Source organism: Chiloscyllium punctatum, chromosome 2 (assembly GCF_047496795.1).
Source record: "Chiloscyllium punctatum isolate Juve2018m chromosome 2, sChiPun1.3, whole genome shotgun sequence".
Taxonomy (NCBI): Eukaryota; Metazoa; Chordata; class Chondrichthyes; order Orectolobiformes; family Hemiscylliidae; genus Chiloscyllium; species Chiloscyllium punctatum.
In genome coordinates, this window is record NC_092740.1 from 155,857,776 (window position 1) to 155,884,735 (window position 26,960).

At 42.6% G+C, this 26,960-nt stretch overlaps 1 protein-coding gene across 7 annotated transcripts in view; it reads right to left on the minus strand.

The window, feature by feature from the left end:
- dock8 (dedicator of cytokinesis 8) overlaps positions 1 to 26,960 on the minus strand; it is a 273,640-nt gene that overhangs the window by 46,012 nt on the left and 200,668 nt on the right. For 5 of the 7 annotated variants that reach the window (XM_072590857.1, XM_072590849.1, XM_072590886.1 and 2 more), the window contains 11 exons: positions 25,649 to 25,744; positions 20,773 to 20,868; positions 20,187 to 20,336; positions 17,848 to 17,961; positions 15,049 to 15,204; positions 14,110 to 14,249; positions 11,636 to 11,805; positions 7,808 to 7,950; positions 5,053 to 5,235; positions 3,071 to 3,203; positions 154 to 241 (listed from right to left, as the gene is read on the minus strand). In XM_072590857.1, the coding sequence (XP_072446958.1) occupies positions 154 to 241; positions 3,071 to 3,203; positions 5,053 to 5,235; positions 7,808 to 7,950; positions 11,636 to 11,805; positions 14,110 to 14,249; positions 15,049 to 15,204; positions 17,848 to 17,961; positions 20,187 to 20,336; positions 20,773 to 20,868; positions 25,649 to 25,744 (1,469 nt within the window). The remainder of the gene's footprint in view (positions 1 to 153; positions 242 to 3,070; positions 3,204 to 5,052; positions 5,236 to 7,807; positions 7,951 to 11,635; positions 11,806 to 14,109; positions 14,250 to 15,048; positions 15,205 to 17,847; positions 17,962 to 20,186; positions 20,337 to 20,772; positions 20,869 to 25,648; positions 25,745 to 26,960) is intronic. The other 2 variants (XM_072590904.1, XM_072590877.1) reach the window with 1 other exon arrangement.

Sequence of the window (26,960 nt, forward strand, 5' to 3'; positions counted from 1 at the left end):
AATAGCACTGATTGGATACGTTGCCCAAATTACCAGTATAGGTACAATGGGCTGAACTACAATGGTAGTTCTGTCTATATCCTTGTTTTCCTTCCTTCTGTGTTATACCATTCGATCATTTTATACCGACAAATCTTTTAATTAGTCACATACTTTTCCTGTCTCTCATTGCCTTGTCGCCACTGTGTTTGATCTTTTCTCCATCGCAGGTTTTCATTTATTCCAAAGTTTCTTTCATTTCCTAAAACAAATGTAATTAATTTAATAAATAAGCAAAGTCTTTGAGTGGAATTGAATCTAACTGACATGGGCTTAGCTCATCAGTTGGAGAACCAACAGGGAAACCTACTTTGCTTCAGAGGGGCAGCAAGTAAAACCAAATGAAGCACTTGGTAAGGAAGAACTCCCATCCCTGTCCCCACACCCAGTCAAGCAGAGGCTAGTAGCTCTGGTTATAGGCAGGAAGGGCCACCAGGGACAGTGGCTGCTAATAGTATTGTACCCAAGACAAGGCCTACGATAGCTTAAGGAAGTAGACTACAGGACGATGAGGGTAGCAGTCAGAAGCAACCCCAGCTTGATTCTGGGTCCCTTGGTCAAGCACTGAGTGCTCAATGTGAAAGAGGTACTTCCTCTATAGGGACACAGACAAACCCAGCATGGTTCCGCTTGCTGGACGCATAGAAAAGCTATTCCACTTGTATGTAAGCCTTGAACCATCACTAAATTTCACTGGCCATGGGAATAATTGGCTCAATAGTGAGTGCAGTTCACACCTCTCCACAATTGGGAACATTTTCCCCATGGGCCCCAACCTAGTTGTGGGCATTTCCTTCCCTCAGGAGGCTGACATGAAGCCTCTCCCACGATTACGTGGATTGTGTTGCCATGTTCTCCACACAATGGACTGCAGTAAATCCGGAGAGCCAGGTCACTGCTAACAAGATGGAATGTCTGTTATGAAGCAATAATATAATTGACTCAAACTGGGACTAAGTTTTAAGCAGCAGTATCAGAAAAAAAAAATCTGTGCTTTTGTGCAAGCTGCACACAGAGACTCTGAATTGAGGCTGCAGCATTGGAGCCGATTCTCAGCTTCCTGCTCAGTACACAGAATTAATTCCGTCATGTCAGAGTTGAAAAAGCAATTCCTTTTGTGGGTCAGGTACCATCTGAATTTCAAAACTGGACTAAGCCTTGTAATGACTTTCACATACAGTGATGAAAGCCCAGTGATACTCCTATCAATAATGGCTATGACTGTGGTATTTTGTTGCTTTTAATATCTCTGCCTGCCAATTGAGAAGCTGTTTGCCATAGTGGACTGCAGAAGCAGTACTGCCACAGCATAAACGTCTGGGAGGCAACCAGAGTTATCCTGGGAAACTGTCGGACTCAGTGGTTAAGTTATTTGTTTTGTGCACCAATGTGGACTTTCAATAATTGGCCTGTACTCAACTTCCCTGGCAAGGAAATATTTTGAAGATAAATTAAGAAAACAATGCAAGGTAGTGTATTTGGTAGGGAGTTATTGTTTTCATCTTTCTGTAATATATGGCAGAACCGCAGATCTCCACATATCAAGACTGTTATAGAACTACTCCTACTTGACTTGTTTTGTAATTTTCACAACAATTTGTGGATTTGATTGGGATGGTAAAAAACTTACAGGCATATGAACAGTAATACACAAATAACTTCTTCAAGAAACTAATGTGTATAATAATGTCAGTTAACAAAAACAAAATACTAAAAATATTAACTATCATGCATCTTGGGATGGGAGGACTGGATTGGTCAGGACTATATTTACAGGGGTTTAGAAGAATAAATGGAAAACCTCAGAGAATCCTACAGGGTAAACACAGGAAGGGTGTTCCCAGTGAATGGGGAGTCCAGAGCCAGGGAGTCACAGACTAAGAATGTGGAACTGACAGAAGAAATATCTTCTCCTGAAGAGTGGGGAGCCTGTGGAATTCATTGGCACAGGAAGTGGTTCAGGCCAAAGCATTGAATGTTTTGAAGAAGGAATTACAGTCAGTTCTTCTATAATGTGATGGTTGCGTTCTTATGCACCCCGCATTATAGTAAAAGTGCGCTTTACAAACAGCACTTAAAGTGTTGGCGATGTAATTGTATTATAACCAACACATGTTTAAACATTCACGTTTAGAAACATTGTCAAACGTTACTGTGAATTCGCGTTAACAAAACACATATTACAGCAGAATGACCTGTAGATGTAGTTCTTAGGACTAAAGGGATCAAAGGGCATGGGGTGAAAGTGGCAACATGGGATGGAATAGATGATCAGTCATAATCATAATGAATGGCAGAACAGGCTCAAAGGGCTGAATGGCCTATTCCTGTCCCTACTTTCTATGTCTCTATGAATAGAAAATATTTTTAATAGGTGAATTAAGTGCAGTATAAAAGATACAATTTGGAAATAACTTATCTCTGCCACGTATTTTTCTCCTTTTCTTTTTAGTCAGTCATTTCTCTTGGGGTCACCATAAGGCCAGCTCATCACCTCTCTCTAATTCCTCTGTGAGTGACTGCATTTAAGTCTTTTCCCACAGCTTCTTTCAATTTGGTCATCAGCTTTCCATTTCTCCTCCTTTCCTCCTTCCTGACAGTCCCATGTCCATCACTGGCTTCATCACATTTCCTCTCTCTCCACAACAGGGAACTATATTATTCCCATCTCTTCTCAATTGCATCCTTCAATGCTCCCAGCCTTGTTTCTAATGCCCTGAAGTACTGGTTCCTGTTCTTTCACATCACTCCACAGATCCATCTCAGTTCCTGCTTCTTACTGCTATCCAGGCACTAAACTTCCTTCCTAGCTATGGTCCAAGGTCCTGTGCTGGTCTCACAAGTGTCTTAGAGATTTTTTTCTTTCCAATGTAGAGATATTTTTTCAATCATGTAACACTCCATTACCTGACCCTATGACTCCAACCCATTAGCGTTTGCTGTATCTCTCACTTAGACAGACAGCACTTTTTCTTCTCATTGTGTAAGCAAAGGAAATGGTTTGAGCTGAAAACAAAGGTGAGTATCCTACCTGGCCCACGGCATCGCTTCATCATCTCTCCCCTGGCTCCTGCGTTTCCCAGAAGCACTTCCTCCAGTCGTGCCTTGGTGTGTTTGCTTTTCTGGAGGGCCTGTGTGCTGACTTTATCTGAAGTTACTTTGCTCTGAAAAGTAAATGATAGGTTTTTTTTTTAGATTCCATACGGTGTGGAAACAGGCCCTTTCGGCCCAACAAGTCCACACCGACCCTCCAAAGAGCAACCCACCCAGAACATTCCCCTACATTTACCCCTGACTAATGCACCTAACACTACAGGCAGTTTAGCATGGCCAATTCACCTGACCTGCACATCTTTGGATAATGGGAGGAAACTGGAGCACCCGGAGGAAACCCACACAGACACGGGGAGAATGTGCAAACTCCACACAGACAGATGCCTGAGGTGGGAATTGAACTTGGGTCCCTGGCGCTGTGAGGCACCAGTGCTAACCACTGAGCCACCGTGCCACCGTTTCTTCTACAACAATCCAGTGCTGTCGTTTCTTTTGATACCAAGAGTTACGACATTCTCTCAAGTTTTCTCTGAAGTTCAAAATCAACGTACAATGCAAATAATAGGACATGCTGTACAGTACTGAGGTGGTGGGGAGAGGTAACTGCCAGTCCGCTGTTAAAGGAACCTGGAGGTATCTCTAAAGTAACTTCATAGGAGCATTTTATTTTGTACAAAGAGTGGTGTCTGTGTGGAATGAACCTCCAGAAGAAGTGGTGGATGTGGGTACAGTTGTAATGTTTAAAAGACATTTGGATAAGTGCACAAATAGGAAATGTTTGGAGGGCTATGGGCCAAACGCAGGCAGCTGGAGCTAGTTTACTTTGGAATTCTGGTTGACATGGACCAAAGGGCCTGTTTCTGTGCTGCCTGACTCTATAACTTCAGAATAGTTTATATTTGCAGATCTAATTAGGTGGAAATGTTCCTGCTGCATTGGATACAAAGTTAGGTTCTTCATGTGCCTAGCTCTGGCCTAAAATGGATATATCCGTACAAGGACTTTGTCAGCATAACCACCACCTACACCAAACATGGCAACTGACTTTGGGGAATAGGTACTTGGTGTGTCAGGGATTCTCGGGCCGAATAACCCTTAATGTATCCTGTGCTTCGGCAGTGTGAGCGTGCTTAGTTTTGGAAATAATCCCAAGTGTAGCTGTAAGTGTGGGTGTAGAGCACTATGAAAAGATTAAGGAAGTAATTGGCCACTGTGTGTCTACAATGTGCAATTGCCAAGGTCAGGGGTTTTCTGCAAGTTGTAGTTGGCAGTCTATTTATAAAAGTGTTAACATGACATTCCAACAGCTAAAGCATTATGCAGATAAAAGACAGAAATCTGAATTAATACAGGTCATTTTGGTATAACACAAATTGGTTATGACACGTTTGACAAATTGTGGACACAGTTTTCTATAGTGATCTTCCAAAGCACAATTTTCTATCGCAGCTTTCCTTAGTGCAGGGGTGCAGAGGAACACAACTATCGCGTTTTAGCAGAACGACCCGTATTCGAAAACGTTAGCGCGTAGAATCAAGAAAGGATCTCAACTGAAAATGCTAACTCGTCTTTCTCTTGATTTTGATGCAGAGAGAATTGTTTGGTGCTTGCAGATTTTTAAAATAATACTGTTTCTTATTTTTCTCCCTCACATAAAAAAAAAGGACAGGTACGATTGCCACAGTCTTAGCAGACAGTAGGGCTGCTCACTCATTAGAGAGCAATAACTGGTGATAGTTTAACCTGAGGGTCACTACACCTCAGGTGAGGGGAGAGATCAGAAGGAGATTTTCTTTGTAACCTCTGCTGGTGTAGGAATTGAACCCACGCTGTTGACATCACAATGCATCGTAAACCAGCCATCTAGCCAACTGAGCTAACTGACCCCACTCCCTCATGTAAATACAGAGATAATGGTACCTTGCACAATAAATACAGCACCATGGCTAGTATCCTTACCCTATACTCAAAGCACGAAACACAGAGGTGCAACAGGTCTAGGATCTTGTTGAGTTGGGTCACAGGAAGATCTATAATCCATTTTCTGATAAGAGTTTGATCAGCATTCTTCAAGATCCATAAAAAGGAAATCAGTAAATCCCGACTGGCGTCAGCAGCTAATGGGGTTAGCTGTTTGCTTAGCTGTAAAAAAATGAAACAAAGGAATCAGCAATCATACAAAACCCTAACTCCAGAGGACTAAAGATGAATCCAGTTTAGACAGTTTATTTCAGATCAATTGAATCCACTGTACAGAGTTTGCTACACAATGTGCAAAAGGAAGAGAAGAAACATAAACAGTATTGTAGATAAATTCTGCGAGGGGAAAGTGAGGATTGCAGATGCTGGAGATCAGAGTCGAGAGTGTGGTGCAGTAAAAGCACAGCAGTTCAGGCAGCATCCAAGCAGCAGGAGAGTTGACGTTTCAGGAATTTATCAGGAATTCTGATGAAATACACAGGTCAGCAAGTCAAGAAGCCTATCAGTCTATGATGATAATTTAAAAACAGCAATGTCATTTTACAGCTCATTGCTTCATGCTATCTACCACATGTTACTGAACAAACATTCACGAGATCAGCCACAGATGCTATTTAAAGGGATCATCCTGTACTTTATTGTTGGTTAATTTGTAATGGCTGTTGCTTGTGCAATACTTGGTGCTTACTGAAGTTCTCAACATTCAATTCCCGCCTCAGGCGACTGACTGTGTGGAGTTTGCACGTTCTCCCCATGTCTGCGTGGGTTTCCTCCGGGTGCTCCGGTTTCCTCCCACAGTCCAAAGATGTGCAGGTCAGGTGGATTGGCCATGCTAAATTGCCCATAGTGTTAGGTAAGGGGTAGATGTAGGGGTATGGGCGGGTTGCGCTTCGGCGGGGCGGTGTGGACTTGTTGGGCCGAAGGGCCTGTTTCCACACTGTAAGTAATCTAATCTAATTTCTAAAGTCAGCAGGGAGTGGTGTGGTAGATGGTGAAGAGCTTTGTACTGATCTCCCGTTTTGTTGTGAAGCGGCTGCCCCTAAACATGTAAACCTTTCCCTTGGAATACAGCATGTCTAGGAGCACCAGCGAAGAAGGACAGGCTTCTGGAAAAGGGAGGAAGGAGGAGAGACGAGCTCTGAATATACCCATCCAGGGTTTGAGGGGAACCTTTCCTCCTGGCTGGAACACAATGACAATCAAAGGGACTGCTACCAGTACTTCAGGAAGAACACTCACAGAAATCTGTGGCCAGCTGCATCCACAATTCAAAAAGCAAGGATGGTATTACCACTCATGTGAAGGTGACTGCGGCAATGGACTTTTATCTGCTGGCCTTCTTCTCGGAAGTTGCATTTATTTGCAACATTTGCATTTGCCATTCTCCATGATGAGAGGTCACGGAGTGTCTCAATTCAAAAAGCTCAGTCCATTTTGTTCTTGGCAGTGAGTAAGAGAGGGAGAGCGAATCAAACCTGGGCCCCTGGGTCTGTGAGGCAGCTCTGCCACTCATTGAGCCATTGTGCTGCGCCATCGTATTCCATTGATAACATCCACATTCACTGTGGTGGAAGGACTGTATAATTAAGGTGGTGGATGGGCTATTGATTACACAAACTGAACAATATGGAACTTCCTGAACCTGTAGGTGCTGAAAAGCCTTTGCAGAATAAAAATTGAGTGATTTCCCACAGAATTTCCAACTTCTGAATTGCTCCAGTTGAAACAATATTAATGTGACCTAACTAGTTGACTATCTGACAGTTCCACAAGGTTTGGTGGGACATGTGCCATGCAATCTTAGAGAAAGATAACTAGATTCCCTCTCACTAGAGATGGTCATTGCCTGCCTATTGTGTCGTGCAAATATCACTTGCCACATATCTGCCCATGCCTGGATGTTGTCAATATTTTGTTGCCTGTGGAATAAGCTGTTTCATTTCCTGAAGAATGGTGTATGGATTTAAACTTTATGTGATTATCAGAAAATAACCCAAATGGAACTGACGAATATTCATTCAGCAGGACAGCTGAGGATTCCTTGTGCCCAAAACATCAATTCTCCTGCTCCTTGGACACTGCCTGACCTGCTGTGTTTTTCCAGCACTACGCTCTCGATTCTGCCTAAGGCTGACAGATTTCCAATACTGTCGGTGCCACCAGATGAGATTGGTGCAGTACCTGAGGTTTATGGAGTTGTTCAATGTTGGAGTTAGACTTGTTAAGTGTTCTGGATGTAGGTTTGCTTACTGAGCTGGAAGTTGAAAATGAACCTTCCATCTCAGCGAGCAAACCTACATCCAGAACCTCAACCTGAGTTACAAATCCTCTCAAAACCCGCTAACTTGTTAACAGTCTGGGCTCACAGCAAGGGGAGTGAAACATCTGGCAGTGGGGTTGAGCTGGGAAAGACGAGAACAAGGGGAACATGGAGGACCCCTGGAAAGTTCCCAGGAGCTCTAGTCCACTCAGTTAAATCCTGCTGGCAGTGGGATGAGGGCTTTAAGTAAGCAACTCCCGCCAATGGTAACCTTCCAGTGGGGGCTGGGGCTAACAAATGGGCAGTATGTCCTGAGTTGGCACACCTGAAATGGATGGCCTCAGAGGTGGCGCCTATTGGAGGTAACATCACAACCAACATCCCACCCCAAAGGACAGAAACAAAGGTCCAGCCCAATGTATCAGTAAGAGAATTTAACCAAAGCAAAGTCCTATTGAGGGAATATTCACATACCAGAGATGTAAAGGTTGTCACTGAGCTCTTCAGCATGGTGTTTCCTGCATTTCCAGCTATTGATGAGGCAATGGACGGATTGATGGGGTTGGTGTCGGTCTCACCATCTGAACTAGTTGGACGAATCTTCCTGGTCCGAGCATCTGAAGCAACAAATACAGATGGAGAGAACTACCGTGAAGCAGAAATAGAATATCAGACACTGCTGATGACATCTTATTCCTAAACATAATCTTATGATTGATGGCATTACAGGATATGTACAAATTCACAGCAACAACAACAATTGGAAAATTAACAATTTCATGGTTCAGACTTTTTCAGTCCTTAAACCGGTCTCCCTGATGGACAGAAGTCAGCAGAAATAATAACTGACATTCTATAGCAAGTTATATTATGTACCTGTTCCATTGGAAATGGTTTTGCAATGTAACCATATTCACAGGGTGATGGATTTGGTCCTGGTTATACATAGCAGACAAATCAACAATTGATAACCACACACATAGGATTCACTCCACTGCCTAGTTGCAGTCTTCACATTTTACAGCAAACTCTCTGGGCTGATGATAACAATTATTGAAATGCTTCGATGTTAGTACACACTTCTGGAATAGGTGGGACTTGAACCTGTACTTCCTTGTCCAGAAGTAGGGACACTACCACTGTGCCACAAGAGGGCCCTCACTGTCCAGGAACTGTTGACGCTCAGTGCCAGGGTTACAGGTGAAGGATAATTGTTTTCATAACAATGTAAGAATAACACAAATCCCAAAGCATTTTACAGCCACTAAAATACATTTGACACACTTTTGTAGGGCAGGAAAGGAACATGGCGATCAACGTGTTGCAGCAAGTTCCCATTACAGCAATGTCATAATGACCAGATAGTTTGGTTTTTGATGTTGATCAATGAATAAATGTTGACCAGAAAAGCAGGGATAATGTCACTGTTTTCCTTCAAAACAGTGCCATTGGATATTAATGCTGAAAATGTGTTGCTGGAAAAGTACAGCAGGTCAGGCAGCATCCAAGGAGCAGGAGAATCGACGTTTCAGGCATGAGCCCTTCTTCAGGAAGGGCTCATGCCCGAAACGTCGATTCTCCTGCGGCCTTGGATGCTGCCTGACCTGCTGTACTTTTCCAGCAACACATTTTCAGCTCTGATCTCCAGCATCTGCAGTCCTCACTTTCTCCATTGGATACTAATGTCTACTTCATAGGGCAGACAGCACCCAACTTTAATGTCCCATCTGAAAGGCTTACGTACGCAGGCCAATATCCACAAAATCTTACCCTAGTGTCAATTATTACCTTTCGGAGAGAAATATGAAGAGTAGAATGGGAGAAAACAATCAGGGAACATTCCCAATTCCACAGTTCTATTTTCCTTCAGCTCATTGAGTACATTTTACATTTAGTAAAGTTTTGTCATAATGCAAGATTAAATTCACTATACAAATTCTATACAAAAACAGAAATTGTTGGAGAAACTCAGCACGTTTCTCCGGTCAGTCTGAGGAAGGGTTTCTGTAACCGAAATGTTAACTCTGCTTTTTTTCTGCCAGACCTGCTGAGATTTTCCAGCAATTTCTGTTTTAGTTTCTGATTTCCAGCATTCACAATCCTTTGCTTTGTCCTTTGCTAAATTCTATCTACTATTGGGAGGCTATGCCCCAAGGTATTACAGGTCATAGTTCGGCCGACAGTAAAGTAGCCCCATTCTCCCAATTTATGCCCCACTGAGTTTACATTCTTGCTTTTCTCTCTGTTGGCAGCAAAGGCTCCTCTATGATCATCAATTATCAAGTATAAATTCCGAGACAGAGTCATAGAGAGGTACAGCACAGAAACAGACCCTTCAGTCCAACTTGTCTGTGCTGACCAGATATCCTAACCAAGGCGAAAGTGAGGACTGCATTTGCTGGAGATTACAATCGAGAGTGTGGTGCTGGGAAAGCACAGCAGGTCATGCAGCATCCGAGGAGCAGGAGAATCGATGTTTTGGGCATAAGCCCTTCATCAGGAATGAGGCTGTGAGCTGAGGGGGCGGTGAGATAAATGGGAGGGGGTAGTGGGGTGAAGGTAGCTGTGAGTGCGATAGGTGGATGGTGGTGGGGGTAAAGGTGATAGGTCAGAGGGGAGGGTGGGGTGGATAATTGGGAAGGAAGATGGACAGGTAGGATAGGTCATGAGGGCGGTGCCGAGTTGGAAGGTTGGATCTGGAATAAGGTGGAGGGAGGGGAAATGAGGAAACTGGTGAAATCCACATTGATGCCATGGGGTTGAAGGGTCCTGAGGTGTTCTTCCTCCAGGCATCGGGTGGTAGGGGACTGGCGATGGAGGAGGCCCAGGACCTGGATTCCTTGGTGGAGTGGGAGGCCACGGGGCGGTGGGGTTGATTGGTGTGAGTGTCCCAGAGATGTTCTCTGAAGCACTCTGCAATTAGGCATTCTGTCCCCAATTTAGAGGAGACTGCTTAAATGGATATAATAAATGACATTTGTGGAAGTGCAGGTGAAACTTTAATGGATGTGGGAGACTCGTTTGGAGCCTAAGACGGAGGTCAGGGGCGAGTTGTGATCACAGGGGAAGGTTCCAGGAACGGAGAGTGGGTTGGTTAGGGGCATGGATCTGACGAGGTAGTTGTGGAGGGAACGTTGCTTACAGAAAGTGGATAGGGGTGGGGAGAGAGATATATTCCTGGGGGTGGAGTCTGTTTGTAGGTGGTGGAAATGGCGGAGGATGATGCAAAGTATATGGAGGTTGGTGGGGTGGAAGGTGAGGACAAGGGGGTTTCTGTCCTTGTTGTGGTTGGAGTGGTGGGTGCGAGGGCGGAGGTGCGGGACGTGGATGAGATGTGTTGCAGGGCATCATCAACCATGGTGAGAGGGGAAATTGCGGTCTTTAAAGAAGGAGGCCATCTGGTATTTTCTGTGGTGGAACTGGTCCTTCTGGGAGCAGATACGGTGGAGGCGGAGGAATTGGGAATACGGGATGGCATTTTTACAGGAGGCAGGGTGGGAGGAGGTGTAAACCAGGTAGCTGTGGAAGTTAGTGGATTTATAGAATATGTCAGTGTTGAGTCAGTCACCATTGATGGAGATGGAGAGGTCCAGGAAGGGGAGGGAGGTGTCTGAGATAGTCCAGGCAAACTGAAGATTGGGGTAGAATGTGTTGGTGAAGTTGATGAATTGCTCAACCTCCTTGTGGGAGCATGAGGTGGTGCCGATGCAGTCATCAATATAGCGGAGGAAGAGGCGGGGAGTGGTGCTGGTGTAACTATGGAAGATGGACTGTTCTACGTGGCCGACAAAGAGACAGGCTTAGCTGGGGCCCATGTGGGTGCCCATGGCTACCCCTTTGGTCTGGAGGAAGTGGTGGAAAGAGAAAATTATTGAGAGTGAGGACCAGTTCAGCCAAATGAATTAGAGTTATTGAGGGTGAGGACCTAATCTAGTCCCATTTACCAGCATTTGGCCCATATCCCTCCAAACCCTTTCCTATACATGCACCCATCCAGATGCCTTTTAAATGCTGTAATTGTGCCAGCCTCCACCACTTCCTCTGGCAGCTAATTTCATACATGCCCAACCTCTGCGTGAAACCTTGCCTCTTAGGTCCCTTTTAAATCTTTCCCTTCTCACTTTAAACCTATCCCGTCTAGTTCTGCACCACCCCCCCACCACCCTGGAGAAAAGACCTTGCTATTGACCCTAAACGTGCCCCAGCATGATTTTATAAACATCTATAATTGTCATACTATCATATTCATTCTTAATAGTCCAAGACTCTCACTCTAGCAGATGTAAAGCAGGTGAAAAGTACCTGTGAAGTCATAGAGCTGTGGCAATGCATCTAGAATGATCCCGATCAGAGGGAGGTACAAGGCAGCTACTTTTGCTTTGATCTCTGGTTTTGAATAGCGAGAGTCCAGATCGTGGGAACACAGCAGACTGATAATGGCATTGACAGCTTTCTTTTGAACCTTTGTTATCCTGCAGGAGTAAGCAAATATCAGATGGTCAATTATTTCTGTTCCACGTTGTTTCGGCAGTTAATTCACCTGCAAAGAAATATGAAACTCCTTCTTTGAGTTTCACAATTTTTGTAGAAATGTTAACAGAAAACACTACTGATTGGGTAAATATTTAATGTAATACTTTGTGATGGATGTGGATCTTTGAAATTCTTTGCCACAGAGAGCTGTGGGGGCAGATAAACCAAGGGTGCGATAGATACATTCTTGATCACTAGAAGAGTCAAGGATTACGGGGAAATCACAGGAAGGTGGACATGGGGAATGTTGGATCAGCCATGATCTGCTTCTGTTCCTGTCTCCTACAGTTCTTATGGTAATGCATTATTAAGTGCATTTGACAGTGGTACATAAGAAGATAAATAATGGTAACAAAAGATATTCTGTAAAATTGTATTCCTCTCGAGTTGAGTGTGTGGTGCTGGAAAAGCACAGCAGGTCAGGCAGCACCCGAGGAGCAGGAGAATCGATGTTTCGGGCAAAAGCCCTTCATCAGGAATGAGGCTGTGAGCCGAGGCTGTGAAGAGGTAAATGGGAGGGGGGTGGGGCTGGAGAAAAGGTAGCTGAGAGCGTGACAGGTGGATGGAGGTAGGGGTAAAGGTGACAGGTCGGAGTGGAGGGTGGAGCGGATAGGTGGGATGGAAGATGGACAGGTAGGACTGGTCGTGAGGGAGGTGCTGAGTTGGAAGGTTGGATCTGGGATAAGGTGCAGGGGGTGGAAATGAGGAAACTGGTGATTTCACCATTTCCACCAGCACTGCCCTCATGACCTGTCCTACCTATCCATCTTCCTTCCCACCTATCCGCTTCACCCTCCTCTCCGACCTACCACCTTTACCCCCACCTCCATCCACCTGTCGCACTCTCAGCTATCCTTCCTCCAGCCTCAACCCCCTCCATTTAACTCTCCACCCCCAAGGTTCCCAGCCTCATTCCTGATGAAGGGCTTTTGCTTAAAATGTCAATTCTCCTGCTCTTTGGATGCTGCCTGACCTCCTGTGCTTTTCCAGCACCACACTCAACTCTGAGCCTCCAGCATCTGCAGGCCTCACTTTCTCCTAGTGTATTCCTCTGGAGCCAATCTTATTTCCATAAACCTATTAAAAATTTATGAAAAGCTACTGATAGGTTTATGATTTATAGATGATAAATATTCTTTTCAACTATCCATCTCTTTCCACACGTTGGGCACAAGCCCTATCTAGTTCACAGCCATACATGGATCAGTCATTAATGAAGTCATTAACAACTGTTTGTATCTTAGGAAGTTTAGTGTTGATTTGGTTGGGAACAACTGTTCTTTTCAGGCTTACATGAGATTTATTTGTTAACATATCAATCTTCATAAACAAATGTAAAACAGAGGCATGGACCCTACATTCATGATCACTTCCCCCATGAAGAACCCTGTCCCCTCGGCATTAATTCTTACAGCTACTGTACCAAAGATCTCTCACTGATTCCAAATACATTCCAGCATTTTGCTTCCTAAGTTGCTGAGACCAAAACATGTTTTCACTTCATGACTCAGGGAAGTAAGTATTGGAATAAACTCATCACTATAGCCAACAGGTAAACAATTTATCATTCGACAACTAATCAGTAAATTGGGCATTTTAGAGATGTATTGGTAGACTGGATTTAGAATTAGTTACAGTACTGGTGAGGGAAAGTTGAACGGTGGCATATTCAAGAGTGGTTTGAGCAGAATCTCAGCTGTATGTTTGACATTATTTAGTGGTGGGTTCGTGCAGAAATGAATGTACATGTTCACTGAAATCTAGGTCAGTTGATTCACCAAAATATATTCAAATAAATCAAAAACAAAGTGAAGAACTGAAGTTAATAGTTACAGATGGAGTTAGTGTAGCCCCATAACCTGTTCATTCAAATTGCTGGCCAGTCGCTAGCCACATTCAACTAATTTACTCTCTGAATCCGCCGATCTGAGAACCTTTTTTTATTGATTCAAGGGATGAGGGCATGACTGGCCAGGCCAACATTTATTACCCATTCCTAATTACCCAGAGGGCAGTTAAGAGTCAGCCACATTGCTGTGGGTCTGGAGTCACATGTAGGCCAGACCAAGTAAGACAGCAGTTTCTTTCCCTAAAGGACATTAGTAAACCAAATTGGTTTTACCTGACGATCGGCAACAGTTCATGGTCAACCATCATGAGATTCTTCATTCCAGATCATGTGAGTCCATTACAAATAACTAAAGTTGTTTCACTGAAATGTGAACAGAGGTTAAACCCCATACCCTTCTATGTCAGCATCCAGCGCAGCTGTGAGCTCAGTGAACAGCAATCCAGTCAGAAAGTGCTGTTGACGATAATCAGCTGAAAGCTCAAACATGTTGGTAATCCTTTGGTCTTGGACACTTGAAGACGAACTAGAATTCTATTGAATAAAAAAGACACGGTTAAAAGAAATTGACATACAAATGGACTCAGGAAGAATTCCAACAGCACACTCAACTGCTCTTCAAATCTCCCAGTCTGTGTTGTTTAGCTGGCCTCTCAGCAGCACAGCTAACTGCCACAATCCGAAATTTTGAGTTTACATCTGTCTCCTTCTCATATTTACTGAGCTTTAGTCCCTCTCTAACTTGTGCAAACTGATCCCAAACTGTCCAGACTGAACAACTAAAAAGGTTCCACAAACCCTGACACTGTCACAGATCTGAAACGAATGTTTCCACTAGACAAAAAAAAATGGGATGGCTACATTTCAGAGAGAGTGCTGACTTGCTGGATACAATTTGGATACATGGAAACGACCTTCATTATACACCCCCCAATGGCCTGATCCATAGATGAGGATCCATCAATATTGTCTACAAGCAGTGGTCTTACTGATTAAACATCATTTGCTCCTTTGTCATTTAAACATTTTTTTAGCTTCTTGAGAATTGTAAGTGATCATGATGATCAGCACCTGACTTGGACTGGCAGAGGAAAACTAGTAGCAAAAGACACCTCCAATATTGGTCATTAACCAAACCCACACTGTGGGTTTCAATGAAAGAGTACAACAGCCAGCCTTCATCTCAATGATGAGCAAATGCATGAGACAAGAGTTTCTTTATCTGTGTGAATGGAACATGTTATGAAGACACTAAACACTACATCATCAAAGCAAATTCACAGCGAGGTTCACAAAGCAAAGTCAGCTGAACGTGATGCATGGTTGTCTTTACCTGCGATGATATTGAGAGGCATGGGGAAGCTGGTGCAGACAGATTGGTGATAAAGAAAAGGTTGAGGCTGAGATAGTGTTCATGGCTGCAGAGAATCCTCAGGAACTCCAGTCTCATTGAAATAAGGGTGGGCATTGATTGCAGTTTGACAGAAAGCTACAATGGAACAGATTCAAAAGAATGTTAATGAAACCAACGTATCTTATAGACTCCTCGGATGTTGCTTGAACTGCTGTGCTTTTCCAGCACCACTTTAATCTAGACTCTGGTTTCCAGCATCTGCAGTCATTGTTTTTACCTAACTTATTTTATAACCAACTTTTGCTATAAATTCAGTATCTTACAATTGTGTCCTCCACAACCACCTGATGAAGAAGCAGCGCTCCGAAAGCTAGTGCTTCCAACTAAACCTGTTGGAGTGTAACCTGGTGTTGTGTGGTTTTTAACTTAGTCCACAATATAGATGGTTGATTTGTTACCTTTTTAATTTTGTCTGCTTTCCTTCCTACAGTAGCTGGCTAATACTTCACTTAAGTGAGCATTCAGCTGTGAAACTAAACAATCATGTTGTCATGTTATTTCACAACTGGGGCAACAGAGTCATGACATAAACATCATGGACTACTGGACAGTGAGCAGTGTCTCTCTTTTAACAAGGGTAATGCAGCTAATTACTCAACTGCAACTGCAGAGGCTCACAATCTCAACCACGATCAGAGTTGAATTCAGGCAGCCAGCCTAATATATACAGTAAAGAACCAAGGGTTAACAGCTGGATTCTTCTCAAGTTTTCCTCCAAAACCATGCAGCACAACAGCAGAATATGAAGAGAAATCGGGTTGGAAGACTGATTGTTATTAGAAGGCTGGAGAGAAATACACATGCCCCAGTTTCAGTGCACAAGTTAACCTTCTGCCTGTTGATCATCCAGTCACAGATGTATGGAGTGGGTGCAAGGTACAGCCTGGGAAGCCGCTGCAGTGCTGCCTCATTTTCCCCGAATAGCAACAGCAGCAGCAAACCCCCACCAAGTTTCCACCATACCTGTTTAATGAGCCCCCAAATCAGTGAGCATATTTTATACTGAGGGAAATACTGTGCCTGAACTCCCCTGATGGAAAACACATCTTGGAGAAACCTTCAAGATGTACGAGAATGTGTTTATTTTGAGTTTTAAAAGGCAGTGAGCTGTGATCTTGTGTTCTTTCCTTCAAATGGAACACAGCCAGATGGTAACTATATTATAAAGTAATGGGCTATGGCGACACATTTGTAATCATTAAATAACTAAGCTTTCAATCTTCTCCATGTCAAAGGAAGAGTCTGTGTAGGAATCGAGAGAAATTGAGCTGTCCTAGTGGCTCTGTCAAAGAACAAAAGCAGATCATCTTTTGGCAGGGGCACTGGGAGTAGGCTATCTAAATGTTCCTTGGTCTGAAGTAGTTGGCCCTGTTAAAATCTAAATGGAAAGAGAACATAGAAATAAATTGAATAACTGTGAACATATAACACAGGAAAGCCAAAAAATCAATGGTAGAAATGGTCAAATCCTGGAACTTCACCATGCGACTGTAATGACCCATCTCAATTCCACTCTCCATTCTTTCAAGAGAATCATCCAAATAACTTGCCGTTGCCACCAGGAAAACAACAGAGAGTAATCTGCTCGGGATTTGTCATTCTTTGGTGTCATTTCATGAATATCCACGATTTTAAGCATTTGATAATTTTCAATAACGAATGTTGCTAAATTTATTTTGTTCAGAAAGTAACTTAGTGCCTGAGTTGTTGCAAAGTTGGTGCTGTGTGAACAACATATTTACATTCAAGTGACTTCCATGACTACCTGGTCAACTCCACGCCCCCAACAACCCACCCTCCCGTTCTGGCACCTTCCCCTGCCACCGCAGGAATTGCAAAACCTGCGCCCACACCTCCCCCTCACCACCATCTAAGGCCCCAAAGGAGCCTTCCACATCCATCAAAGTTTCACCTGTACATCCACCAATGTCATTTATTGTATCTGTTGCTCCCGATGCGGTCTCCTCTACATTGTGAAGACTGGACATCTCCTCGCAGAGCGCTTTAGGGAACATCTCCGGGACACCCGCACCAATCAACCCCACCGCCTCGTGGCCCAACATTTCAACTCCCCCTCCCACTCTGCTGAGGACATGCAGAACCTGGGCCTCCTCCAGTTGCGCTCCCTCACCACCTGACGCCAGGAGGAAGAACGCCTCATCTTCCGCCTCAGAACACTTCAACCCCAGGGCATCAATGTAGACTTCCCCAGTTTCCTCATTTTCCCCTCCCCCCACCTTACCCTAGTTCCAACCTTGCAGCTTAGCACTGTCCCCATGACCTGTCCTACATGCCAATCTCCCTTCCCACCGATCCGTTCTACCCTCCCCTCTGACCTATCACCTCCATCCCCACCCCTATTCACCTATTGTACTCTTTGCTACCTTCCTCCACCCTCCCCTCTGACCTATCACCTCCATCCCTACCCCCATTCACCTACTGTACTCTTTGCTACCTTCTCCCCAGCCCTACCCCAATCCCATTTATCTCTCCACCTTGGAGGCTCCCTGCCTCTATTCCTGATGAAGGGCTTTTGCCAGAAATGTCAATTTTCCTGCTCCTCAGATGCTGCCTGACCTGCTGTGCTTTTCCAGCACCACTCTGATCTAAACTCTGGTTTCCAGCATCTGCAGTCCTCACCTTTGCCTAACATATTTGCATTGCTTGTTGACTTAGAGTTGTACATTAGAAATTCAGCAAGTGAACTTGTTTCTTTACCTGGCAGCAATAATTTCTAATGAGACTAAACACAAAGCCACGGTCCATGAGGGATAGAAGGTCGTACAGGAAAAATGCCAAGCTTATGTTGATTTTTTCAGCTTGCTCTGTTTCCTATGATCAAGAAAATTAAAATCAATATTTCATTATCCAACAAAACGCTTCCACAGCCTTCCACAGTTTTTGTGATATTTTGATTGTTTACTTAAAAAGTTAGTCTTTCAATCATCAGCACTTCATTATGATAGCAGAAATGAAGAGGGTGAGGGGAACACATCAGCAACTAAACTTAAAATGTAAAATACTGTGGATGCCGGAGATCTGAAATTTAAAAAAGAGAAAGTGCTGAAGAGGTCTGGCAGCATCTACAGGGAGAAAAACACAAGTTAATGCTTCTAGTTTAACACCAGAACTGAAGGCAGCTGGGAAGTTGTGTTTTTATGCAGATGGTGAGGCTGCCCAGAGTAAACGAGCAAAAGGGAGTGCTAGCGGTAATAAAGAAGGGTTATAGATACAGAATAGGTGTTAATAGTCAAGGTGAGTAATAGAAATAGGTTAATTTTGCTAAGAGCAAATCCATGCAAACAAGACACAATGTAAAAACAAATGGGAGGACAGTGTCCATGCTCCGAAACTGCTGAACTCAACGTTGCGTTCTGAAGGCTACAAAATACCTTAGCAGAAAATGAGGTGCTAATCTCCAGCTTATGTTGGGCTTCGCTGGAACATTGGCCTAGGATGGAAACATTAGTCAAAAGCAAAATGGCTTATTGAAATGTCAAATAATTGGAAGGTCAGGGTCATTCTTATAGACAGAGCAGAGGTGTCCCACAAAGCGAGTCCCAGTATGCATTTGGTGTCACCAATCTGAAGGAAGCCATATTGTAAGCAGTAGATGTAATGGACTAAATTGACAGAAATATAAGTAGACCACTGCTTCACCTGGATAATGAGTTTAGGAGGGGAAAAGGTATGTTTTAAGCTTTCTGCCTTAGCATGAGACAATGGGTAAGATGAGTAAGTATTAGGAATAATGGAGAAATGAACTAAATTATCATGTGAAGTATGATCCCTGTGGAATGTTGACAAGGGAGGGAAGGAGACAATGTTTTTGAGGGTGGCATCCTGCTGGACGTTGCAAAAAGATGGAGGATCACCATTCAACATGAAGATTGGTGGGGTGGAAAGTGGGGACAAGCAGGTGGCGGGGCAATTATTGTGAGCAGTTTTGGGCCCCAAATCTCAAGAAGGATGGAATGGCCCTGGAGTGGGTTCAGAAGTTAACGAGAGTAGTCCCAAAATGAAAAGCTTAACATATGAGGGACGTTTGAGGACTCTGGATCTATACTTGATGGAGTTTAGAAGGATGGTGTGGGGGGGGGGGGGGGGGGGGGGGGGGGGGAGGGGTGGAATCTAATCCAAACATACAGAATACCAAATGGGAGAAAGTCAGAACTGCAAATACTGGAGATCAGAGTTGAAAGAATGGTACAGGAAAAGCACAGCAGGTCAGGCAGCATCCGTGGAGCAGGAGAATTAATGTTTTGGGCATAAGCCCTTCATCAGGAAGCCCTTCAACCCCCGAAATGTTGATTCTTCTGCTCCTCGGATGCTGCCTGACCTGCTGTGCTTTTCCAGCACTCCACTCCTGACTCAGAACACTGAATGGCCTGGATGGACAGAGTAGATGTTGGGAAGACATTTCTCTTGGTAGGTGAGAGTAGGACCCAAAGGCATAGCCTTAGACTAAAGGGAAGACCTTTTAGAATGGAGATAAGGAGTAACTTCTACAGCCAGAGAGTGGGGAATCTGTGGAATTCATTGCCACAGAAGGCTGTAGAGGCCAGGTCACTGAAAATATTTAAACCGGAGATAGACAGGTTCTTGAGTATCATGGGGATCAAGGATTACAGGGAGAAAGCTGGTGAATGGGGTTGAGAAACTTATCAGTCATGATTAAATGGTGGAGCAGACTTGATGGGCTGGACGGCCTAACTTCTGCTCCTATGTCTTATGGTATTAGGAGAAAGCATGAGGGCTAAAGTGTGGTAAAGGGTCAGGCATGACTGAGGACCCTGTCCACCCACAGTATGGAGTGAGTTGGGTCTTTGGTTGAGGAAAAAGGACATGTCCGATGCATTCCTGTCCGAGGTGGTATCATTGGAACAGATGAGAAACTGAGAGCATGGAATGGAGTCCTTCTAGGAAGCCAGATGTGAAGAAATATAATCAAGAACTGGGGAAAACTGGGGTTTTAGCAGATAGAATTAAGAGATATTTTCCTTTAGAAATGATACTTCTTTAAACATTTCTATGAAGTTTTCTGAAAGAAAATCTACCTTTTGTTGTTTCACAAGAATTGTGCCAATCTCTGCTGTAACCACGTTGACGATCGTGGTAATGTCATCTTTGAAGCGATCAGAAAAGCGTAATTTTCGGGAACATTCCTGCTTTTCCATCATGCAAAAGTACTGAGCCATGCTTTTAATCTATTTTCATAAAAAAAAAATTTCCAGAATCATTATTGGAACATTGCTAAAGACCAAAAGTCAATTTTTAATTTTAATCAATTGTACATCAGCAAACCAGGCCATAGTTCAGAGATCACAAAAGATTTCTCAGGAAGATCACAGGAGGATTACCACTTTGATGCCTGGAATAAGTAGACTGACCCATGAGAAGGGGGTTGGCCAGGCTGGGTTTACAATACATAAAATATTGAGATAGACATAAATCGTGTTAGAATTTGCAAAGTGGAAACTGACAAAATGGAAAGTATATGGAAACGATTGATGTGAACCCAAGAGACAGGAAAGAAATCTGATTGAGTATCTGAGAGAGAAAACAAAACAAGCAGCTAAATGACCCAGCTCTGTCAAAATACATCAATGTGAAATAGGTCACAATGACTGTCCGTGGACCTACCAGAAGCTCAAAGAAGAACCAGGCATATTTGAAGACGTTTTCTCTCACCATTCCTGTACTGACGACCATCTGTAGTGCCAGCTCTTCGTGAAATTGCTGGATAATAATTGAAAGCAACATTTTACAAAAAGGCACCAGGGATGTTTGCCTTTGCTTAGAAGTGATTTTTTTTAAAGAGTTTCTGTTTCCCATTTGTGTTTGAGCTACTGTCACAGAAGCTTCCTTGAACTTTTATGACATCAGTGTAGGATTTCTCATTTTCCTTATGAAATACAACAACTGCATTAAACATCACAAAAGATTTCCAAAAAATAAAATTCTACCAGTCATTCCCAAAAAATCTTAATTATAAACTCCAGTAATTTACAAACTATTTGTACAGACATAAAACATTGTTCACATTTGTTTACCTACAGGCTCACAATGAAGAGGTGTCCATGTTGTTCCCACAAATGAGCCTCTGTTTATCAGTGAATAACATGTAGATCTACAGCAATATTGGGAATTATACGCAGGGCTTTGTTATCCTTTCAACCCTTCTGAAAACTCTAGCCTGGATATCTGGCTGGTAGGCCATCATGGAGACAGAGCAGATTCCTAGTTAAATTCCCGACAGTGTGTGACAGCCTTCTATTGCAAAGCCAAGAAATTCTGGCAGACTTCCTGGGGACTGCTACTGTGCCTTCTGATGAAGCAAAGGCTGACATAAAAAGGATTAAAAAGCCACCAGGAGAAAAGATGGACATTGTTTTCTGGCCTACATCTCTCTGCCTATTTGTATATCTCAGATATACTGTCGCTTGTTGGCAGGCTGTTCCATTGAGCAGCTGTAACAGGGGTGAGGGGTCAGCTTTCTGGAGCAATGTTATGAATGCTGAACTTTACAAGACAATTAAGTTTCAAAGTGTGCCATTAATACAAAAAAAACCTTAAAAATTTGGGGAAAAAAAGTATAATTGGAATTCATTGTAAACACCTCAATTTGAGGACAGCCCAGTGACTTAAAGTTGCTATGCAAAAGAAACCCAAATAGAAACCTACTGATGGACTGGGTGATAATTTTTATATTATTTCACACACACAAAAAAAAGAGTGGAGTGGGAGAACGACAGCTAGTTTGGAAATTCAGAGAAAATTATTTGTGCTTTTAAAGGTTTAGCTTCTGTTCGTAAGGAACAATTGGGATTCTTGAATATTTAAAGTCTTTAAGGGAAATGAACATCAATAATACTGGAAGTTTTGACCTGTGTGGAATAAAGAGGTGAACATCAGTTGAAGACCTGGGATTAATTGTTTCTTTAATGCTTCATATTTTCCAGAATCATGATGTAAAGTAAAATCAATTCACAAGACATGATTTATTCAATGCTAAACATACCTCTTTTCCTTTTTTAGTTACCTGTTAATTACTGTTTCAACTATGATGATTTTAATTTCTTTGTTACAGTGAATTTCTCAAAATGTGAAATGTTTGTCTATCAATTTATTTCTGACAGTTGTACTTTCCAAAAAAGTAATCAAACTCTATGGGCATTATACCAATGGTAAGCTCAGAAAAAGTCCAATGTTTCAGTGTGAAGGGCTGGTCAGAAAGATGATTCTGAACTTAGTAGAAGCTCATCTAATAATCAAAATTGCACCCAAGCACTGACTTCAATGCTTCTTGAAGAAATGTATGTAATAACTCTGTGGTTTGTTCATCCCACTTGAGTGCCAAAAGCCACATCTATTACTATTATAAGGATAAAGCAATAAGCCCATAATAGAACAGGAGCAATATGGGAGTTAGTCTTCTGATTAACTACCAAAACAAAGAGGCATTAACCTTTTACAGAAGATGTGATGGAAACTGCTCAAACTGAAATGCTCAGGTTATTTGGTTTGATTGTTGTTTTAATGACAAAGATGTCGCATGACAGGAAATGCAGCATATCTAACAACTGGCCTTTTCCTAAAGTATTAACAAAAGGAAATGAGTTCAGCAGTATGGTTGGAACTATAAATCTTGTCCTTTCGTAACATATACCAACTATTAATATTCAACATTTGCCTTCAATAAGAGGTGCACATAAAGGAAGGGAAGGGAAGATCATTAATCTGTGGGGAAAGAGAACAAGATTAAAGCAAACTAACAACATTGGGAGTGTTTTCAAAAGGAAGACTGCCACACAAACAACAAAGGAGAGTAACCACTGCTCAATTCTGAATTAGTGGTTTTAGTACATGTACACAGACAGCAATGCAGCATACCAGCCCATTCCCTCAATAGGATATCAAGATGCTCTTAGATAGCAAGTATGATTAAAATGCACTCTATTTTATGTAGTGAATATCAGGAGACAATGTTGTAGTAGTTTAAACACTGAGAGGGGAGCGCAAGGGTGACTTCGTAAACTATCACCTAATTAGTGAAGGGGTTGATGGGACTGTATCACCAACATTTTCTTGAACTGTTTCTCAGAATAGAACATGCTCACATGTCACAACAACCCTAATATTTGTCATTCATCCCAGACCTTTGATAATTTCATTAAATACCTATCTAACACTATCCACTTTTGCCTTGCCCCATTCACCCCCTTCCTTCCTTCCATCTTGCCTGCCTCCCACTCTCTCTCACAATTGATTTTTCTTCCCCTCGCTTCCAATTTCCCTGCCTTTGTACTTGCTTACAATCAGTTACCTCTTTAACTACTTCTGGTTCTGATGAAAGTTCGACAGTCTGAAATATTAATTCTGTTACACTCTCCACAAAAACTGTCTGACCTGCTGACTATTTCTCGCATGTTCTCTTTCCATACAACCATTTTTTCTATTTTTCTCTATCTCGTAACATTTGCTGGACATTTAAGCAGTTGAGTTTGGAACAGAAAACATCAGAAGTTGGCAATCAAGATGAAAAAGAATGACAAATCTACAGAATGGTTGGTTATTTATAATATGACATTAGGTTGTAAATGATTAGGGGATAGTGTGCACAATATTATCGAATAAACTCGAAGAACATAAGAATCAGGAGTAGATGATTCAGCCCTTCATGTTTGCTCTGCCATTCAATACGATCATGGCTGACCTCATCTTGCTCTCAACCTCACTTGCCTGCTCACTCTCCACAACCCTTCAACCCGTTACTAATTAAACATCTCTCTCTGTCCTCCTTAAATTTACTCAATGTCCTGGCATTCACCGTACTCCTGGGTAGTGACTTCCACAGATTCTTGATATTTTGAGAGACTTAATTTCTCCTCATCTCTGTTTCAAATCTGTTACCCCCTTATCCCAAGATTTGTTCTGGATTGTTCCACATCAGAAAGCATCTTTTCAACATTTACTCTGTCAATCCCCCTTTGCATCTGACTTAGATCTCCTCTCATTTTTCTAATCTCCAGAGAGTAGAGGCCAAAACTGCTCAATCTCTCTTCATAAGACCCTCTGGAATCAATCTCGTGAAACCTCCTCAGGATTGCCTTCAAATGTAACTACATCCCTCCTCAAGTAAGGGGACCAGAACTGCATGCAATAGCAAAGAATATTTAATTAGTGCAGACACTTTACATGAAGAAGAAACAGTGCAATGCAGCAGGGAAGATCCTTGTTAAATATAAATAAACCAAAAATAAAATAAATTAATTTGTGATCTGTTACATATCGATTATTTTGTGAGAGATTGTTCATTAAAATTGGAGATGAAGTGTAGGAGGTTGAGGAATGACCTTATGGAAATTTATAAAATCATAAGGGGCAGAGATAACGTGAATAGCAAAGGTCTTTTCTCTAGTGTGAAGGAGTTCAAAACTAGAGGGCATAATTTGAAGGTGAGAGGAGCAAGATTTAAGAGGGACCTTAGGGGTAAACCTTTTCATCCAGAAGGTGGTTTGTGTGTGGAATGAACTGCCAGAGATGCAGGTACAATTACAACATTTAAAAGACTTTTGGACAGTACATGAATAGGCAACATTCAGTGGGATATAGGCCAAACACAAATGGGAATAGTTTAGTTGGGAAATCTAGTTGGCATGGATGAGTTGGACTGAAGGGTCTGTTTCTGTGCTGTATGACTCTCTGACTAGAATGAGCTGAAAATGTACATTTCCTGAAACTTGGCTCCATGATCAGTCTCAGCCACATGGCTACACGGAATATTCAGGCAACAACCAGGCACTTCCACATGCTGGGGAAGCAAGGCCCAGTGGATCAGTTGTCACCTTTCAGTTCAAGTGGCTGCCTCACATTAGCTCCTTCACTATTCTTATTGCAAGTAAATGGAGCATGGTACTGAGATGGAACAAGGAGAGTCAATAAAATTCATTAGCTCACATATACTTACAAATTGTTATGATTACTAATCAAATGTGTACAGTCTTGTCCAATAATTGAAATGGGTTACTTGGTAGAAATCAAATTCTCAAGTGGAAGTCATGTTTCAAAGTACTTTAGCTATTAAACCAGGTGAGTAGTAAATGTAACTAGTGTGTGTGTGTGTGTGTGTGTGTGTGTGTGTGTGTGTGTGTGTGTGTGTGTGTGTGTGTGTGTGTGTGTGTGTGTACCTTGTTATTTGGAACCATCATAATTATTTCTGTAAACATTCCTCATGCATGATTCATAATTAAAAACGAGTTGTTTCCCTTTGGTGTAAAATGTAGTCTATTTGTGCAGCACTAACCATTGCTGACGTGCATTTTGTGTCAAGAACCTTAATGAAAGGCCTCATCAAAAAAAGGTGCAATGTTCATTGAAGATTCAAAGTGTATAATGAGTTGACATTTTACATTGAGTCGCTAAAGCTGAACCTGATATACGTAAATAAATAGTTTGGTTTGAAAGTGCTGTGCTGGCAGGTGCAACAAACATCTCCTGGTGCTTTGTGGCAGTCTACCTTTCTGGTTGATGATCGTCCAACTGAGCTAGCGTTGTGGAAATAGCTGCTGACTTCGACGTAGGAAGACATCCGCACACCACTTCGATCCATTCCCTACAGTAAAAGGTCCACGACAAAATAATTGAGCAGACAGGGTGATGGTTATTAGCACCTAAAATCTTAGAATGGTTATAGTGCAGAAGGAGGGCAATTCATCCAGTCATGTCTGTGCTAGACTCTGAAGCTGCAATTCACCTCGTGTCACTCCCCCTGCAGCTCTGCACATTTGTCCAAACACACAGTTATCAATTATCTCTGCAGTATAAGAATTTTAAAAATAAGTCAATAATTCAAAGTACAGGATTAGCACAATATAACAAAAAAGACTTTCAGTTATACAGTACCTCTACATAGAAAATTCTCTTGTGTGTTTCAGAGATGTAAGAAAATAATAAAAAGAAGGCTGGGCCAAAAAAGAAGACATTCGGGTGAGTTTTGGAAGGCGAAAGGCCTAAAGGAGAAGGGGGAGTCAAGGTAATAGGGTCATGGGATTTTACAGTGCCTCAACATCCATGCTAGCCTATCGTGTCCATGACAATCATCAAGCACCCACCTACTCCACTCCCATTTTCCAGCACTTGGCCCATAGCCTTGTGAGCTATGCTGCTTAAACGATGATTTATTCACTACTTCAATATTGGGGTGTCACCTTTCAGGCAGAGATTTCCAGATGTCCACCACTCACTGAGTTCTTTCTTCAATCCTTCTAAACCTCTGTCCTTTACTTAAATCTATGTCCTCTGGTTATTAAACCCACTAAAGGATCTACCCCTCAAAATCTGTACACCTCAGTCAGGTTCCCCTGTTGGCCTTCGGTGCTCTAAGGATAACACCTCCTGCCTCTCAAACCTCTCTCCATTGCTGAAATGCTCCAGCCCTGACAACATCATGGTGAATCTCCTCTGCTCTTTCTCTGGTCCAATCCTAACCCTCTTATACGGTGGTGACCAGAACTACGCATAGTCTTCCAGATGTGGTCTAACTAACATCTTACACAGCTCCATCACAACCTCCTTTATCTTATATGCAATACCTTGACTAATAACAGCAACTATTCAAAATATTGTCTTATCCATCTGTCTTGCATCCTTCAAGGACCTATGGACACACACACCAACATCCCACTGATCCTCTGTTCTTTTTAGGTCCCATCATTTATCGTGTACTTCCTTGCCTTGGTCTGTCTTCAAAAATGCATCACCTCAAACTTTTCAGGATTAAACTCTATTTGCCTCTGCTCTGCCCATCTGACCAGCCCATCAATATCATG